This window comes from Pelmatolapia mariae, linkage group LG18 (genome assembly GCF_036321145.2).
Source record: "Pelmatolapia mariae isolate MD_Pm_ZW linkage group LG18, Pm_UMD_F_2, whole genome shotgun sequence".
In the NCBI taxonomy this organism is placed as follows: Eukaryota; Metazoa; Chordata; class Actinopteri; order Cichliformes; family Cichlidae; genus Pelmatolapia; species Pelmatolapia mariae.
In genome coordinates, this window is record NC_086243.1 from 20371447 (window position 1) to 20390514 (window position 19068).

Genomic DNA, 19068 nt, shown 5'->3' on the forward strand with positions numbered 1-19068 from the left:
AAAAAATAATAAAATCATCCCCGGTGACTTTGTATGTGGGGGATTTACACAACATACTGTAACCTTTTCACAGAAATGAAATCTACCTCGAGTAGATTTGCGATTAGGTGAGCTGGCACACTTTGCACAAAAACTAGATGGTATTGCAAAGATGAAATATAAGTGGTTATTAGAAAATATACACAACTAGACCCATTTTTTTAAACCAACAATCATTGTTTAGCATGTTAAAAAGCTGACTCGAAGAATGATCTTAAGATGCAACAAATTTCGATGTCCAAAATCTGTTCATTTTTTTTTTTGTTTTCCCGGATAAACAAAAAAACAAAAACAGAAGAAATTTCTTCAGAAACATTTTGTTCTATCGTTTATTGTAAGAGATGAAGAGAATGGCTAAAAACACTTGAGACCTTTGACGAAACAGTGCACACTGGCTCCAGACAGAGCAGAGCAGTAGAAAAGAACTTTGGCTCTTTTTGTTCAGATGTTTATCAGGATCCCCGACTCTCTAGTCTGACAAACAGACACCTCAAGGGTTAACTTAATGAAAAGTTATCAGAGCCAAGCTGTGCTGGTTTGTGCAGGGAGTAGTAAATATGGAAGCTTTGGCTTTAATTGACAGTTTCCTGCTTGCAACCTTCATCTGTTAGAAGCTTAAAAATGCTGATGAGTTGCAGAAAAACACCACCCTTTTTTATTGCTTCTTTAATCAGTAAAACAGCTTTAGTTGTGCCAACACAATAAGCTTACATCACAAATTATAAACAATGTGTCATGAATGACACTGTTAATCATGGTCATGTACATTTTTGATCAATTTAATGTAGCTAGATAAAAACAAATGTGCTTCTCTTTTTTGAAAAAACAAAACAAAACATGGGTAACCCAAACTTTTCAGCAGCTGTAATAATAACTAGAATTTTATTGGGCTGCCGGTAAATTATGGATTACAATCACACTAGTAAATCAACTAATCTTTAGTTTCAATTCCAGACCACAATTTTCGATTTTCACTTTAGTTTCAGGTTTTGGGTTTCAGGAATAATCATGAGTCATCATCTATTCTGGGCGTTACTACCAAGCAAAATTTGTCTAGTATTTAAGAGATATTCTTGTACAGTAGTGCAGAGGAAATCATTTCACACCAACTGATTTTAGCCACACACAAAGGGTTGCAGCGAAATGTTTGCCATGCTTCCTGTTTTTCTAAAATAACCTTACTGTGCACATCTGTCTCTGTCATAATGAAAGATGAGGACAGGTCAGAGTCCAGTGAGAGGCAAGCCTCGCACATCTTACATAATAGTACTCCGACAACCTGTCTGCCTGATTCAAAGAACACTCCCTGCTCTCACGGGGCAGTGGATAAATAAGTCATGAGCTGGAGGATTGTGTGACAACAGCGCTCGACAGACAGTCACAACAACACATGCTGGCAGGAAGAAGACAGCTCTAGGTTTGGCAACTGCTTTCAAATGGGATGCGACTGTGACTGATGGCCCCCAAAGTGTTGGTGTTGATTTCCAAAAAGCTGCAAAACTTAGATGCTAAACAATCAGCTCCATTAAGACGTCTGTGTAGCTGTGAAATAGTGACATGCTGCAGAAAACTAATTCACTGACTAATTAAAAGCACTGCAGGACCGCTTCTCTGCAAACCATAAAAATTAGGTCACTTCCACTACATAACTGAGAGCGTGATGCAGACAGAGCTCAGTGCATGGATTCAGGCGCCACACAGTGGTCAGTCTGAGCAGCCTCAGCTACATTTACTGAGTGGGTTATGCTACATTAGCGTCTGCTACAGTTACAGTTCACAGCACTGAAAATAATGAAAAACAACAACAACAAAAAGCTACATCAGCAAGACTTATAGTATATACTTGGAAAACAACATGAAGTAGGCTCGGCAGTATTTTTAAAAGTACTATTTATTTTATTTTAAAATATTTAAAAACTTAAGAATCCCAAAGGTTTGTTAAATTCAGTTTTGACAACAAAATTCATCATTTTAGACGCGATTAACTCTGTGTTAAAGCACAGCTCTATTAAAAGAAAACAAAAACACCACAATTCATTATTAATAATTACATCAGCTGTGCAAAAGCATTCTTCACATCCAGTTCAAACTCCAAACAATATCACTGCATCACTAAAAAACAAACACGGAACAATAAATGGAAAGCAATGGGAGGTATCAATGTCAGCAGAGTATACCGTGGGTCAAAAAAAAAAAAAAAGAAGTTCACCTCCTTTAATGGAGAGACGCCATCACCCGTATCAGACGTGCTGTGACCCGGGTGAAGCGAGTGAACAAGGTCCTGGAATGTAGTTACGATTTCAGAGTGCCCACAAATTAGTTGTTTTTGTTTTTAAAAGGACACCAGAAGGAATTCTAAGACAGTAATGCATGGTAACAAAACATTAATAGTTAAAAATCAACTACATAATAAATTAAAAGGTGAAGGGATGACAAATCTAGATGAGCACAGAATAATAAGTGTATTCTAATTCAGTCCTGTGAAAGCTTTTTCATGGCTGAATGTGAAGCCGCATCTCTCCACCTTCTTGGTGCAACACGTTGCACTGTAACTGTAAAATGTATCTAAACACTTCAATATAAAACCGTTCTAAGCACCATGGCTCCCTTTGCACCTGGCATCAACATGCATTCTGGCTGCATTTAAGTCCAACAATCCACATCTGCAGTTGCTTGAGGCACTAAAGATAAATAAGCAGGTTTGAAAGTAAAACGCGATAACTACCAATGTGGAAGCAAACAATGCAGAATGCACATATATGGAATGTTTTGGTTGGGCTTTGTGTCACAGTGTTTCAACACTGATGGCGTTTATATCCACCAGATGCAGAAAACGTCATCTTTCTTTAACGCTGCTGCTAAGCATAGTGTGAGCTGCAGTTTCTGTATTGCTCTGTTAAACCTGATTAACCTTAGATAATGTTTACACGCAGCCCACTGGGGTCAAATCGCTGGAATTGGAAAATGTGGTGGATCATTATTTGCTTGATGTGTTGTTTGTGTGATGTGAAGCTGAAGTTATGATTCATGCTAATGCCAGATATCATAAGAGCCTGTGATGCCATTATCATCATTAGCTCTAATGTTGTATAATATCAAATAGCTATATAAAAGTCCTGCTTTGACAAAATCCATTTACATGTTTTTGTGGTTATATACATTTATAATAAAAGTAACCAGTATCACCCTTTTTAGTTTTCTCGAATCAGAACCACACGCACCATTTGGAACTGACTGAGGGTTTGTCTGTAAAATGATGCCGGGGGCGGTGAATCTCCCACATTTAGACTGGCAAAGTGTCTGTTCTGTGGTATGTTGCTCAAGCTTCTCTCTGAAGTCATACTTATCCTGTAGTGTGAGTAGGCGGATTGGTGGGATCCAAAGTCTTCTGAGGAAGTTCGGTAAGTATGTATTCGGGCAAAGCCTCTGGCGCTCCCATTCCCAAAGTATATTCCTGAGTTAAATCCATGCATAGTAGTGGCAATGACGATGAGTGCGTCAGTGGTCATAGAAATTGCTCGCGCTCACACCCACGCACGTCGCTCACAGACAAATAGTTCATTGTTCACTGGCTCAAGCAAGCTGCTAGTAGTTGAGTATGCACTCCCTTTCTGTGCCAGACCAGCGTTTCTTAGCGGCAAACACCTTTGCTTTGTTCACTGACGGACCTGTGAAGAGTCAAACGCGTTAAAGTCAGTATAAACAGCCTCTATATTGGTGCACTTGTTTCTTCTATTTACCGCATTACTGACCTATATAGCTGAGCAGTACAGGGAGGAAGATGAGGCCGTGCGCCGCCCCCAGCAGCACTATGGCCAAGTACATCCTAAAATAGAACACCTGGAAGATCTGCGACTTGGAAAGTGCCAGAATTAAGATGCCTCCAAACTTTGTTAATGTGATCCCACTGAAAACCTGCAGAAAGAGGAAAAAGTTACACGAGGCAGTGATAATTAAAAGTACACGTGACCCTTTCATCTAGCAGTTTTTATGCACTGCATTACCAAAGTGCCAAAATTATTCTTTAAACCAAAAGAGATCATAATATGAAGCCCTCTTGTGGATTTAATGAGAGGTGAAAAACTTACTGAGCTGCCCATGTGAGCTAGGGCCTCCTCAGCACGCTCCACTCTGTTGTTCTTCACGCTGACGGTGAAGGCTCGCACGATGTGACTGCAGAACTCCACCGAGATCCCACAACTCTGCAACAGAGGACAGGAAACACCTCAGCACCACCAACATGAACATTCAGGAGTTCTATTCTGTGTGAGGTTTTTATGTTGGTTTTTTGTCCTCCTGTTTGAAGGACTGAAAATGTAAACAGTCCCAGTTTAAAGGGTACAGCGTGTGAACCAGATGCAAACAGGAACAAAGCTTGACAACACCTACATTTTGTTCCATTTCACCTATTCTACAGTAACAATTGGGGAAACAGTGGCTGGAGGCAGCAGCACAAAATGACATCGGCCATGGCAACCTTGCTTTTATATACAAATATAACCAGAACACAGTCAAGCTGGCAGCCACCGGGATCACTGATTGCAAAGATGTGTTGCCAATCTATAGGCGTTTAACAGTGAGAGAATTCTTTGGAAATTTGTCTCAGTGATTGCAGTCAGACTGCGATTGTTTGAAGACAGGTTGCCACCCACAAGGCAATCTGTGCAATTGACTCAAGTAGCTGCTGGAACTGCTTACAATGAGTTGCTGGATGTTAAAGATTAAAAAAAATAAAAAATTCAGTGCAATTACTGGGCAACCACAGATTTTACTCCTATTTGCAAAGAAATTGGCTTTTTTCTCCTACTGTGACTGAGCTATTAAAGGTTATATCTTTAATAATATCACAAAAAACAACACCTATATAAAACACTTAACGCTCAGTGAACCAGTATATTAGGATTAGGTGTTACTGTATTGTGAAAAGCATGCAATAGAAAACAAAATCAACAAAATCTGGGTTTTAAAATACAAAGCTTTTTGGTTTTCCACTGTATTAAAGTGGATATTTTGGTTAGATGATAGACTTTCACATGATTACAGTGTAAAACAGGCTCACTCTATCAAACCTAACCTCCGAGTCCAGTGAATTCAAGGTGCTCTTACCATAACCAGGTTCACAAGTGATACTGCATTGAGACTGATGTCCCACAGCCACATGACACCGAACATGTTGACCAGAATCATCGCGATGGTAATGCTGACCAGCACGCCTGCCCACAGCTCGAAGCCCAGCAGCACTGTCGTCACCACAAATATGGCTGCCAGCGAGACGCACAGGTTCAGAATCGTGTCATTCATGATGGTGAGGTACTGCTCGTAAAACACGTAGAAGACGCTGCAAAGGAGGAGAATACACATTAGTTAGCAATAAACTGTTATCTCAATAGATAAAAGAGTATGTGTTTAATACTTGTATTAAAATATTGGTCTATATATGTTTAAAATCAGCAACTGTCGCTTTATTACATTGCATTTTTAAACTAGTTACCAAATCATCCTGTTCTGACAAACAGCAAATGTAATTTCATAAAAAATAAAGTGAAATTTGCAGAGAACAGAAAACGCTTTAATGTCAAATATCATCTGCATTTCCATGAATGTTAACCTTTCACTGCATTATTCCTGATTCTCCTAGATAATATTTTTATATTTTGAATTGACCCTGAGGTGCGGTACCCATTTTATTTAGCCCCCACTCCTGATTTAATTAGTGCTTCCCATCTGTTAGTATTAGTACTGGTGCTTGTTTTTGTACTTCGTTAATGTTTTATATCAATAACTTATTGCATTATTGTGAAGCACTTTGGTCTACCTTTGGTTTTAAATCTGCTATATAAATAAAATTGTACTGTATTGTATTGCAATGTTGTTTTTTGCCGTGTGCTTATCTACGACCTACTTCCCCACCTCTGATAACCCTAAAGTTTCAGTTCAAAAAATTCAGCATACACCACCATAAACCATAAAACAGTGGCTGAAACTGAACACTCTTCATTTGGAACAAACTTTAATAAAGAACTATAAAATGATTTATATATGCGTGGCAGGTTGATACGATAGGTCTTACCTGTAGGCGAAAACTTTGTGGTCCACGGACTGACTGATATTTTTGGCCAGGATTCGAGCCATTTTCAGAGCCTCTATATAGTCTGAGGACTCCTTTAGGATGGTGTGGTAAGTCATGAAGTATGTGGCTCCTACCCCTGTGTTGTTGGGATACAGGTCAACTGCTGTGGCATAGGCTGCATGGCCACTAGAGGAATATGAGAAGAAGTGAAACATCATAATCCACAACAAAACTGGTACACAGTGCTTTTAATAGAAGGAGTAGATGTTGACAGAGCTTTAAAATTACCCTTTTCCGCATTTGGGGTTGGGGTTGTCAGACAGGAACATGGGTAAAAAGTGCATGAAGTCTTCTCCTTCAGGCCTCTGTTTTCCACTGGGAGTCATCGGCCGACAGGATACACAGGACGAGTTCACCACTGGAAAAATACATTAATCAGTACATATACTTCTGCACATTTATTCTGACAAAAAACACAAGAACTGAAAACTAATAAAGTAACAAGTGAATGTTTTGGAAAGTCTGATATACAACAGAGTTGACTAACATGCAATATATACAGATCACACTGTCAGCATTATTACTAAGATTACCATTATCATCACCATGGATACAGATTTCTGCACCTGTTTTTTTTTTTTTTTGGGGGGGGGGGGGGGGGGGGGGTTCTGAAAAATGTAATGCACCGTACTTTAACCTTTTGAGTTCTTATATTGCCTTGTTGTTTTGGTACAATTTATATGTTTTAAAGCCATTGTGTCATATGAAGAACTAAAAATAAAAACCTTTGGCCAGATTGGCCCATTGTAACAGCAGGGTTATGGGGTTATGAAACAAGAGTTCAAAGCACTGAATAAAACTTTACCGGAGGCATTGCAGAAGGCCCCGGTGGTGTTGTAGTATCGACAGCAAGTGGACTGAGGCTTCACCCAGTCAAAGTAGTCATCCAGCCAGGAGGATGGTGTGCTGGCAATGGTTGTGCTACAAGCAGAGGAAAAAATAAATAAATAGCTCTGGCATCACAACATCAGAGCAGACAGGTTTCATAACCTTTGCAGGATCTAAAGTTTTTAGCGATTGATAGATTAATTTACACAAACACTTAAACAGTTGGATCAGGAGCTCATGTCATCCTCAGCTCAGACTTACTAGTTGCTAATAAGTGAGGCTGTGTAGACCTGCTGCACCAGGGAGTTGTTGTTACACCCCACCCCTCCACACACAGCATTCTGACCGTCTGGGCTACTGTAGTTGAGACCTTCCTCTACCACAAAGTAAACAGGTGCTCCAGTGTGGAGATACTCGCTCATGTTCTTGAAGTACTCCAACACATACGAGTCCTAGAGAGAAAGAAACTGTCAGAGCTGCCCGCAGGAAAAAGGATGTGAGACAAGATATCGTGCTTGTTCCATGCCCACACACACACACACACACACACACACAGCTGTGAGAAATTATGGCACATTACATGCATGATTTAGCTTCCTGAATGACTAAGCAGCAAACTAACCCGACTACAAATTTCAACATCACTGCTGAGTGTTGCTACAATCAACCTGTAGACAAACTTTTCCAAAAGTATCAAAATGGCTGAAATGGTGTACATAAAACTTACATCCGGCATGGATAATTTCTGGTCCAGTCCGATCTCAACTTTATTCACCACAGCAATACTGAAGGAGAGCATTCCCACAAACACTGCCACCTATAAATAACAACATGATCATGAATGCATGCTCATGACAAACAATTCTTCAAATCAAACCCGAAAACCAGTTTTTTAGCTAATTATTAAAAGGCAGGCGTGCATGACTGCACTCAGGTACTCACTATGACTGGTCGCACCCACTCTGTGAGGATGAATGGGGCGAAGACTTTCTTGAAAAACTGGAACAGGAAGCCATCTGTTTTGATTTCCTGTCCTTCTGGCAGCGTCACGCAGCAGCAGATATCAAGTCGATTCCTCTATTAGACACAGACAACAAAGCATTTGATAAGTGTACGTTACCACTACTGACCTAGTCTGAAACTATCAAGAACATGCACTCAAACATTTGTTATTGAGATTCAAATACACTCCAAACTCCACTAGGAAATTTGAACAATAAGAAGAGACATCACTGCACCAATTTCATTTTAAATCTCCTCAAAATTAGATTAAGAGTTTGCTGGGACTGAAACTTTCAGCTTAAATATTTGGCAAAACATCTCCATAAACCCTCAGTCTGTAAATCTGTAACTCTGTTCATATGATCGTCTCACCTCTTGCCTTTTAGCGTCCAGACCGAGCAAGCTGACAAAGCAACTGATCTGCAAAAGGAAATCAATAAAAACAGCCAAGCCAGCAAACATGGAGAACGTCCTGACTGCTGGCATGCTGGACAGCGCTCCTGGAAAAGAAAAAGAAAAGGATTATTTTATCAGTATGTGACTCACCAGGGCACTTTGACACATTTTGTGGCCATGGCAACAATTCGGACCAAACAAAAACAAAAGAACAAAAACAACAAAAAAAAAGCAAAACAAAAAAATTATTCTAGCTTTTAATGGCTTAAAGTGTAATGGAAACAAACACTCTTAGAATCAAGATTCAGACAATCAGCGTTACACAGCCTTGGCATACAGTCAGAAGAGTGAAATAAATAGCACCGTCACTGCCAAGTGACTCAGTTGTTAGAGATCTGAAATAGTCCATCAGTACAAACAGTGTTACAGAACATTTATTATACAATCACTGTTGTATGAACACTCAATGTCAGAGTAGGTATTGATGATAAAAAGAGCAGTTTGATATGAGAGCCGTCTGTGTACTTGATGTAGTGATAAAGGAAAATTTAATAACCGATCTATTTTACCCAGGAAGAAGGCGACAGTCTCAGAGAAGGAGGACAGAAACAAGCTCGGGGCGATGTCTCCAAGAATACGACCGATCTGCTGGTGGAGTTCTTCCTGTGGCATCCGCTCATCCCTCTGTTCGAAAATACAAATGAAGAACCAATTTAGTAGACGTAGCTGGTACAAAGGGACCCATTTTTATTTACAGCTCCATTTTTCTATTCTTGGACTCACCAGAGTAGCTTAACATGATTCACCGTCCAAAATAATCCTTATTAATCTTACACTGGGCTTGAGCACAGCCCCTCAGATCATCATCCATCTGAAACATGCCATCTTATCTCCCCTTCTATTCAGACCACCCCCTCTTTACTCTGATTGGTTGTCAGCCTGACTTTATGCATTTTCAAAGCCTGACCTTTTGGCAAACATGGATCACTTGCAGATAAGCTGACCTCATTATCTGAACGTTTAGTTATGCTTATAAGAAAATAATAATTAAAAAAACATAATTGAGACAGAAAACTGGACAATAATTCATATTTAATATTAATAAAGGTCTAGAGTAGCACCACATTATATGGCAAACCACTTGTTAATTATGTGTCAGTTTAATGGACTGGATTGAAAGAGCTTACCTGGTATGTCTGTACTATGATAAAGATGTTGTCCACTCCAACAGCCAGCACAAGGAAGGGAATGACCTCAATCACAATGAGCGTTAGTGGGACACCACAGTAGCTGAAGATCCCCAGTGAGCAGGCCACAGAGCTCAGCACAATCAGGATACCTGCTATACCCAGGGAAATCTTAGAGTCCACCTGTAGGGGCAAAAGTATAAAAAAGCCCATTATGTGCACACTTTATGCACGACTGGAAAAAAAGCTGCCAATCACGTTGATCCAGTTTAGCTAAATTAAAGTCATGTGTTAAATTCTATGGTCACAAACAGGAAGGAGGAGTTACAGAGCATAATGTGTCAAACTATTTCAGGCATGGATTATGTTCACTGATCATTAAAAGCACATGCACAGTGAAGAAAAAGAATTTAATTTTTACCAGCACTCTTCTAAAGCTGTGGATGTGACCCAGGGCCAGGGAGATGTAGATGAACATAATGCCATAGCTGAGGACCACAGTGCTGATGTCGCTGTTGCTCTCTCTGTTGATCTCATCTTCAATGCTCCTCTCTGCACTGAAAGCGATGGTCAGGTTGGGGTTGCTGAAGTTCTTCATAAATTTGATGAACCTGAAACGGAAGCAAAAAACCCAGATGTTAACGTACGAGCAGCATCTTGAGCTACCGTTAGCTTATTGATCGTTTGTTGTCTCACTCGTTTTCCCATGCCAGAGCTTTCTCCAGTCTGACGGTGTCATTCAAATAGTTGTTGATGGGAAAGGTGATCACGAGCGCAGTGGCATTGTTGTAGTTTGTGTCTGTAGTGGGGAAAGAAGTAAAACAAAATACAAGATGCATGAACCACTTAAAATGCCTCTCATTTATCAATCATAATAATTAGGATTACTGAACTGACAGTTATTGCTTAATGTTCCTTTTGAAAAAGTGTACAGATTAAATTGGCTGGGGAAAAAATGGCTTCTAAATTAGATCGTCACAGTTGGCTGAAGACAAAAATGGGAAGTTGTTCTTACTTTTGATTTAGGCTTTATTTGGATGCAACATTTCAGATCTAGTGATGCTCCATATTCTTGCTATTAGTACTTAAGTCATTTGTTTTCCATTTCCTAATTGTAGTACAAGATCAATTCTAATGATGTTGCACTACACTATAATAAATGCAATGCCAGGGTTTATTCTGAATCAACACTACTACAACTGCAACATAGCCCAACACCACCAAAATAAAACACATATCAATGCATATCTAATATGCCACTGATGCAATCTTCTTCTTCGGCTTGCCACAGCGGATCATTCGCCTTCATCTCATCCTTTCTACCATCCTGCATGCCCTCCATCACTGCATTCATGAATTTGTGTTCCTCCTCTTCCGCCTGCCTGGTAACTTCGTCTCCACCATCTCTGCACATTACAAATCATCTAAAACTCGCCCTGATAATTTTGTCTCCAACCTGAGCTGTCCCCTCTAATGTTATTACAAAACCTATCCTTCCCTGGTAAGTCATACAAAATATTACAACATAAAATGAATAAAATTAAATAAACTTAGGTATTAATGAATTATATAATCAGTCATTTGGAAGGCCAGACATACGTTCCTATCTTTGTCTTCATTTTCTTCTACAACAATCATGCACTGTAGTATTATTATTTTTTTTTATTTAACTATTTACATATTTTAATAACTTAATAACATTGAAATTTAGACACATGTTATTTCCCCCGTTGGATTTTTCCTGCTTTTAACTTGCACAGAATTATCTTTCTTCTTTTTTCATTGTTTTTGTTTTGTATGCATTTCATGGCACTTTTTTTTTTTAAATCTATTCCATTATTTTATTATATTTCTAATTAAATTTTTGGCACTTTAGGCCCTCCATATACTGCTAGAAATGGAAAGTTTATATGCAGAGTACAGCGAGTGATCAAAGACCAAAGTGTTTCTTTCAGCGCAGTAAAACTCAATAAAGGAATAATACGAGAAGCTGTAAACCAATTATGTAACTACTGTAGGGAAGAAAAAAAAAAACAATTCCCACAGTTCTGGGACAAACAACAGTAATGATTTGCACTTAGAATTGCTTTTCTATGAAACGTGTTGCATGCAACTTAAATGTACAATTTCATTAAAAGAAAATTCAGAATTGGTGAATATGCAAGGTTTTTTTGCCCCCAATGCAACAGTTTAACTACCAGGATGGCATTCAAACAACTTTTAACATACAAAGCTGTGTCAGTATAACCCCCATGCTCTGACTGAAGTTGTAAATGCTCCCAACTCACCAAATTAATTTAAAAAAAAAAGAAAAAAAAAGGGCTGTCTATTGTCAAACCGAAGTCATGTGAATGTACTTCACAACTCACCATCATATCCTCCCAGTGCAAGCCAAGGGAAGACAGGGCCACCAAAGGTGCCTAAACAAGGGTCATGTAGCATAGTGGTGTCGTTGAGGGAAGCCGGTGCACTGCACAAGCAAAAAGTAAACAATTAGGTTAAAGACAACCGTCAGTAAGTGTTTGCAGAAATCTGCGTCAGATAAACATCTATTGCACACGACAGCGAATGAGGAAGTTTGATTGTACTATTTTAAGAAGACACTTTTTTCAGTGACCTCAGCTGCACATAGGAGATTCTTCTTAACTGCAGGCGCCATTTTTCAACTGTTGGTTTGCTTTTTTAACTTTTAAAAATATTTCTTAGACATTTAACACAAATGTGACAGCAACTGAAACAAGCTGATAAGAGAGGTAAAGGCTAAATCTATCAATAAAACAGATATAAATACTTTTACCTGACACAGTAGAGGAAGTGGTCATGATAGTCAGCCCAGATATAAAAATCATCTCCCATAGAGTGATCCAGTGCAACGTGGCTGTTCTGGAAGTAGTTTAGGACACTAAGAATTGTACAGTTGTCATTGTATGGGGCCAGAGGAGCCAAGCAGATGTCCTTCAGGGTAACGGATTCTTGATTATATGAGGCTACGAGGCCTTCAATTTCAAGCTGCAGATCCAGGACCTGGTAAGTTGAAAGAAAATGGAAAAAGAAAGGAGAACCTTTTAACCACCGTATGAAAAATTTGCTTGCTTTTCACGTGCAAAGCTTCTATTTTATCTAACAAAGGAAACAGTGACGTTGTTACAGAATTTACACACTGACAGCATTGTGGCTCGGTGGTTAGCAATGTTGCTTCACAGCAGAACGGTCTCTAGTTGAAAACCTGCGTGAGTCTGCATGTTCAGCCAATGCTATTAATGTGGAATATATTAGCCAAGGATATGCTCAAAACAGAGACACCATGGTGCTGTATTTATTTATTTCTTGATGATAAGAAAGTGACTTGTGTACATTGGGAGAGCATTAAATCATATTTAACCTCATTGAAATATTTGGATGGTTCGTTAATACCTTTTGTTTAAACTTCTATATAGTTTATATGTGTCAAAAATAGTCAAAGTAGACTGAACAGGCTTCCGAAATAAACCAGTGTGTGAATGGGTGAATGACTGAATGTAGTGTAAAGCGCTTTGGGGTCCTTAGGGACTAAGTAAAGCGCTATACAAATACAGGCCAATTGTTTTTTTCAAACCAGTCTGACTTCAACTCACCTGATGCAGGAGCGCTTTGCTCAGAACCGAACCGAATGGGATAGATGGTCCTCCAAAATACGGATCGTAGGTCTCATTGAGCTCAAGTGGAGTAGTTATGATGAGCTGCACAGTTCTAAAGAAAGGTCCAAAGTGTTTGTCGAAGTAATCCTTCTCTTGACGAGCTTGGCTCTTGGGAGATGACCAGAGCTCAACGGGGTCGGTGGTGATGCGCATGTAGGCCAGGCCCCCAGCTGAGGCTCCCACCAGTACCAGGCAACAGAAGAGGATGAGAAATGGATGCCTCACGCAGAAGGAACCCCAGGAGCTGAAGAGCATCCGCAGGCCATTCTCAAAACGCTCACCCAGCGTTTCACAGCATGATGCATTTACTGAAAGGTAGGAAATACCTAGAACTTAGTTTGGGCTGTGTGGTAATTACATCAAGACACATTTGGAGAAATTATGCAGTCTCAATGACATTTCATAGCTGTACCTTGATCAGGATCATCACTGTTAAGTGACAGTGGGTTATTACTGTCCAAAATGGGGCCATACTCAGATGTGATAGCTCTTTTCCTGCAAAGAAGGACAAACATACGATATCATCCAAATCTGTTTTCCACTCTGAAATATATTCAGCTACATTATGTACTGTTTGACACAGGACCCAACAGTATACAGTCAGAAAGATTTGTTATTTTAATTATTCAACGAATTATAAGATGCAGTTACAATTTCAATGTAAAGCACAGACTTATTAAATGCATTAATTTAAGGATATTCCAACCCTTTTCCCAGGGGATCAAGGGTTTGGTGCAAGGCACTCCGCCCCACGCGCTTTTTCTTTTTAAATTTGCTTGATCAATTAGTTTATGACCTTTTACCTGCTTAACTTCAGAGAGTGGCATTTGCATTTGGAAGTTGCGACTAAATGAATTCTCAGGGCAAGTAAATCAGACAATTCCTATGCTGTAAAAACAACACAGGTTCCTGCTCTTTTCATATGAATGTTTGAGTGAATGAATGAGAGAGAATATCAGGAGTGGGCTAAACAGTCTGGTAAACTTGTGGGACAAATAAAATGAATCACAAAACTTGGCAACATGAAAAGGCTCGAGTTCCAACTCAAGGCAAAAGTGGTGGATGCTTGCAGAATCCTCTGAACAGTAATGATAATTCAAAAGAATCACATCAACTCTTTGGACAGACAAACCCGAAATCAGCATGAGTGACGATGTATTTCCCCAGATGAAAACCAAACCATAAGCAGAAAAACAAACAAAAAAAAAAAAACCTGACAACTGAAATCAGCTGCAGTTAAGGCCTGGCAAAGCATCACAAACCTCTTCACACAGTCATCGCCTTTACCCATCATGCACGTGCAGTCAACCCTCAAGGTTTATCTCGTATCAGAAAAACCCTGCTTAACCTCGAAGTGTGTCATCATACAAATCTCTCCACATCCAACTATACAGTGTGTGTTCGAAGCTAAAAAACTCCATTACCTGTAACACCACACTCCCAGAAGAACTCCAAAAAAGATGAGCAGGAAAGCCATGTAGGAGAGCCACATGATGACAGCCATGGCATCGATACCAAGGATGGTCCATGGAGGCGGGAGCGGTGGAGGTACGGGTTTCGGGCCGCAGGACTTGGCGCAGTCCTGACAGGAGCACGGACCTGAACCATCGTCCAGGCTTTCGTTACAGGCGTATGTATTGTTGTTCATGGGAGTGTAACCAGCCAATGGGACATCTAGAGTAAAGACATTGCACATCACAGGACAATAGAGGGATCAGACACTTAAAAATACTCAAGCTCAGAAAACTACTGCTTTTGGAAAAAAAAAAAAAAAAAAAAAGTACTTGAAAAATACTGACCTGTGAATACTGGCTCGATGGGAAAAGGGGTCTGTTCATTCTTGATACTGAACATGTACTGGATCCAGTTGGTAGCATTGCATTCTTTTGCAGTCTTGCCACACAGAAGAGATAAGGCCTTCACATTGCTAGATGGTGCCTGGACATCCTTGCATGCGTTGTACATGGCTGGCAGAAGTCAAACGACATAATTTTAAAAACAAGGCAAAAAACAAAAAGGTGGCACATAAATAATTAAGTCAACTCCAAATTTAAATGTTATAATTATCAGTCACCAAAAATTAAACAATTACACAAGAATTTGTATAGAACTGATAAAGCTCCCTACTATTACAATACTGGGAATTCTGGCTAAAAACCTCACCGTTAGAAAATGTTTGTCCAATATAGTATTGCACTGCCATTACGTCTTCGCCAGTAATATTGGTGACATTCATAAACTGACTCTGGTGTGGACTGCAAGTCAGCTCACAGAAGAGGTTCATGAGATTGTAGAAACACGCCGGGCACCTGCAGGCAGCCGCACAGTCAGACAGAAACAAGGAAACAGATTTGCTGCTATAACTCACAAAACAATAAAACAAGTTAAAGTGTAAAAGTCTGTAAAAGTTTCTTGGAGAAAACAAAAGTGTGCTGACATAAAATGAAATTCCTTTGGCCTTTGAGCGAATCCACGTCTAAACCAATTAACTGGAAAATGCAACGTTGACACTTGCAACATGGAAGACTGTCAGTATACTGTGTGTGCCACTGCAGAGTTTATCATCAGAAATTCAAAAAAAAAGGGAACAACGATGCCAAGTCAAGCAGGTCATGTGTTCTGGCAGTTTATTATATAACATCTCTGCGTACCGAGACAGGAACTGAAGTGGCAGCTGGAGACTGCCTTTGAGGGTTTGCAACTGGTCAACGTTGCAGCAGAGACTTTTGTTTCCATAGTCGTACCCAGGACAGAGCTCCTTCATATTCAAACACAAAGAGAATGACGACACTTTACAAGAGGATTTCTGTAAGAGGAAACCTGTGGGATGCTTTAGGTGTCAAAAATGTGAGCAATAAGAGAAGAAAAAAAACAAAAAAAAAAAACATCGAAGGGCTGTACGTACAGTGAGAAGCTGATAACCATCAGGTGGTAGTGGCTTAGGTGGACCAGTGTAGTTGCAGTTGTACTTTTTTCCAGCCACCGTCGAGTTGCCGCACTCACCGTACCACACGCAGTGATGGGCCACAGCATGATACTTGTAAAACAAGAAAATCAGAAGTCATTTATTTAGTGATCGCAGCGAAAACTGCAGTGCAAGTTTATGCTCGTTTCAGCTGCACAGTCCAGTAAACAACATGTTTTGTTTTTTTTAAACTCATGTGACTCAGCTTCAATTTTCACCAAGTGAGGATATGGTCAAAACCAAGAGGGCAAAGAGAAAGCCCAGACGCATTTAGTTTCTCTAAAGGCTACAGCAGACCATATGACTTTGTAGACCGATGACCTGACTTCCTTTAGATACATTTCCGTCTCAAAGACTTTCAGAGTGAGTCTGCTTTGAGGGCTGCAGAGATTTATGAACCCCCCCCCCCCCCAAAAAAAAAACAAAAAAACAAAACAAAAGTGTGATTAAATGTAATTGACAAAAGTTTACAAGATTAAATATCAGCTCAGGATGTTGGAATGAGACTTGAAACAGTGGCAGCAGTTAGAAATGCTAGCACTTACACAGTGATTTTTAAAAAAAAAATTTTATACTCTCAATCACTTTTTTCTATAATGTCTAATATTCGCACACACTAACTTATCGATTCCCCAGTTAGCCCCAGCATTGTGCCCAGGCTGGGGCTAACTGGGGAATCGATCCACCAACCTACTTCCTGAGCCACAGAAGTGGGTGGCCCTTACGAGTGTTCAAATATGTGTGAAAAGAGACTACCCCTTAACAGAGTCACATTTATGTATTCTTGTATTTGTGTTTGAGAGTAATGAGAGTTCATCGGTACGTCACTGCAGATTCTCACTTCCCTTACACAAATGCAAAAAGTGGCCACATTTGTCTCTCTCCGTTCCTCTCCTGTCATCCCTCCAAGAGGGTGAAGAGCTGAAGCGAATAGAGGGAGGTTTCCTTGCTTTCACTCCTCTCCGCCAACTTTTCCTCCAGCAGACTGTGTGACTTTGATTGAAACTGCTTAAGGGGATTTAACAAATTTGGATGCAGACGACATTTAACAGAGTTAAATATCAGACCGGGTCTCATTTCCTGTGTTTCTAGTATCTTGTGCTTTGTATGTCTGAAAATAGTCACCTCACTTCTGCAAACATGTTTCCTTTTCATCTGGTATTTTAAAGAATACCCTTTGAAAAGCAGACAGACACACAACACATTTCTCAGTTTTTGTTTTCCAATCAGTCAACCATGGAGAGATACTCTTACATAAAGATTTAAAACTAAAGATTTTTTTTCTGTTTATTCAGCATCAGTGCGCTCTCACATGCTTTTTTCGTTCCGATGAGTAACTTAAGGAAGTTGATTCACTTACTCCACAAACTTTTATGGGAAAGCCTGTCACACTTTGTCCTACTTGTGTCTTGTGGTGCGAAGATGACACTTGGCATTAGAATATCACTAAAAATTGAAAGTGCAGCCAGGGCTAGTGACCAAACTCTGCATCTATCAAAATTAAGTCTTGTTAATTCAGGGTAAAAAGCAAAACTACGCCTGGGAATATTTAGAGAAATTCACCTCAACTCAGGAGCCATGCACACTCAAAGGCTTTGCTAAAATACTTTCAGCTTCATCCACAGCAGCCACAAATCAATACTCTTTTACTGATTTTGACATTCCTGCTGCTTCTGTCAGGATATCTTATCCTAAAGAGGTAATGATTAATCAGATTCTGGTGTTTTAGCAGGATTTCAAAAAAGTGCAGTCAGTGGACTGACCCAATTACATCATGAGGAGGAGAGCAAACAATGCAGTGACAGTCAGGAGCTGGGAGGCAGAGCATTATCTACATCTGATTAAATCACAGACAAGTTTTTTTTTTTGTCTGCTTTGATCAAAAATCTCTTAAACTGATCTTAAATAATTTTATGGGTATTTCTTAAGGAGATGCAGTAATTTAAACGTTTATCAATACGTGCAGAAGTTGAAGCTGGCACACAAAACTGTGCTTTTTTATGTGAATTGATGTTAATCTCAAAATAAACCCCAGTAGTTTCAAGTCTCATGAGCTTCTGTATTCTCTCACTGCACTATTTTTTTTTTTACCAGCTCCGCGGTTACTACATCAGCTACATGACGTGTAGCTCAAATACTTGATACATCCAAATAAAAAGCGAATTTTTCACCACAGCTATTCCTTCTAACTAGCTAGCTTTTAACTCGCAGGTTTTGTTCACCCTTTGACAGGCTTGAGATTTTAGCGACATTTAGCATAGCTATGATGACACTTCGGGAGCCATTAGTCAGCACACGAATCTGGTTTCGACACTCGCTGAACCTAGAACCTGTACACGCACCGCCGGTCTCATGTTAGTCCGCCACAAAGCAGCAGTACTAACCCCAGCTATATGTTCAAACCGACATTAAGCCAATTATCGGCTAATGCTGTCTTCAATATATGCAAAATAGGGTGAACACTTTTAATAGCTCAACTCAGCCTAAATCCGAGTTTCCCTCGACAACTGATAAACAAACACTAGCTACGCCTGAGCTGAGTCATTAAACAGTCACGAGAGCGGTGACGTTAAATCAAACTTACCGATCTAAAATAACCCTCGGCCAGGAATATAACGAGGAAGAGCAGACTTAAGAAGCTTCTCCCTGCCATGAGCCCCATCTCGGTGCCTGAAACGATCAAATCGAACTGACTTGCTCAGGTAAACTTTACATTTCCTCACGACCGTCTTCTTCTTCTTCTTCCTCCCACTATTTATTTGGGGCGGAGATAAATATTTATCCCAGCGCTGCCCCCTAGCGACGAAGATGGCCCACTGCACCACGAAGGCCACGAAAGGAACT

The 19068-nt window shown here is 39.9% G+C and overlaps 1 protein-coding gene across 2 annotated transcripts; it reads right to left on the reverse strand.

Annotated features, from left to right (window-relative positions):
* Positions 1–339: 339 nt before the first annotated feature.
* npc1 (Niemann-Pick disease, type C1) lies at positions 340–18964 on the reverse strand. Of its 2 annotated transcripts, XM_063461460.1 has the most exons (25): positions 18809–18964; positions 16165–16296; positions 15911–16017; positions 15423–15568; positions 15059–15226; positions 14684–14933; positions 13672–13754; positions 13197–13567; positions 12380–12606; positions 11952–12052; positions 10279–10381; positions 10004–10193; positions 9583–9765; positions 8965–9079; positions 8372–8499; positions 7940–8074; positions 7725–7814; positions 7259–7449; positions 6975–7090; positions 6398–6527; positions 6110–6295; positions 5146–5377; positions 4128–4241; positions 3792–3954; positions 340–3707 (listed from the first exon to the last, which is right to left on the reverse strand). In XM_063461460.1, exons 1-25 carry the CDS (start codon positions 18884–18886, stop codon positions 3625–3627), a joined length of 3822 nt encoding a protein of 1273 aa, XP_063317530.1. In that variant the 5' UTR covers positions 18887–18964; the 3' UTR covers positions 340–3624. The 2 variants fall into 2 exon arrangements, with proteins under 2 accessions (XP_063317530.1, XP_063317531.1); XM_063461461.2 differs by lacking the exon at positions 15911–16017 and having other exon boundaries at positions 18809–18919.
* Positions 18965–19068: the final 104 nt, after the last annotated feature.

Excerpts from the sequence above, each read along its gene's own strand:
- npc1 (XM_063461460.1), bottom strand. The coding sequence starts at position 18,886 with ATGGGGCTCATGGCAGGGAGAAGCTTCTTAAGTCTGCTCTTCCTCGTT. Across the intron at positions 7,091-7,258 it reads GCCTCACTTATTAGCAACTA|CACAACCATTGCCAGCACAC; the intron begins GTAAGTCTGAGC and ends CTCTGCTTGTAG. Across the intron at positions 5,378-6,109 it reads CACAAAGTTTTCGCCTACAG|CGTCTTCTACGTGTTTTACG; the intron begins GTAAGACCTATC and ends CCTCCTTTGCAG.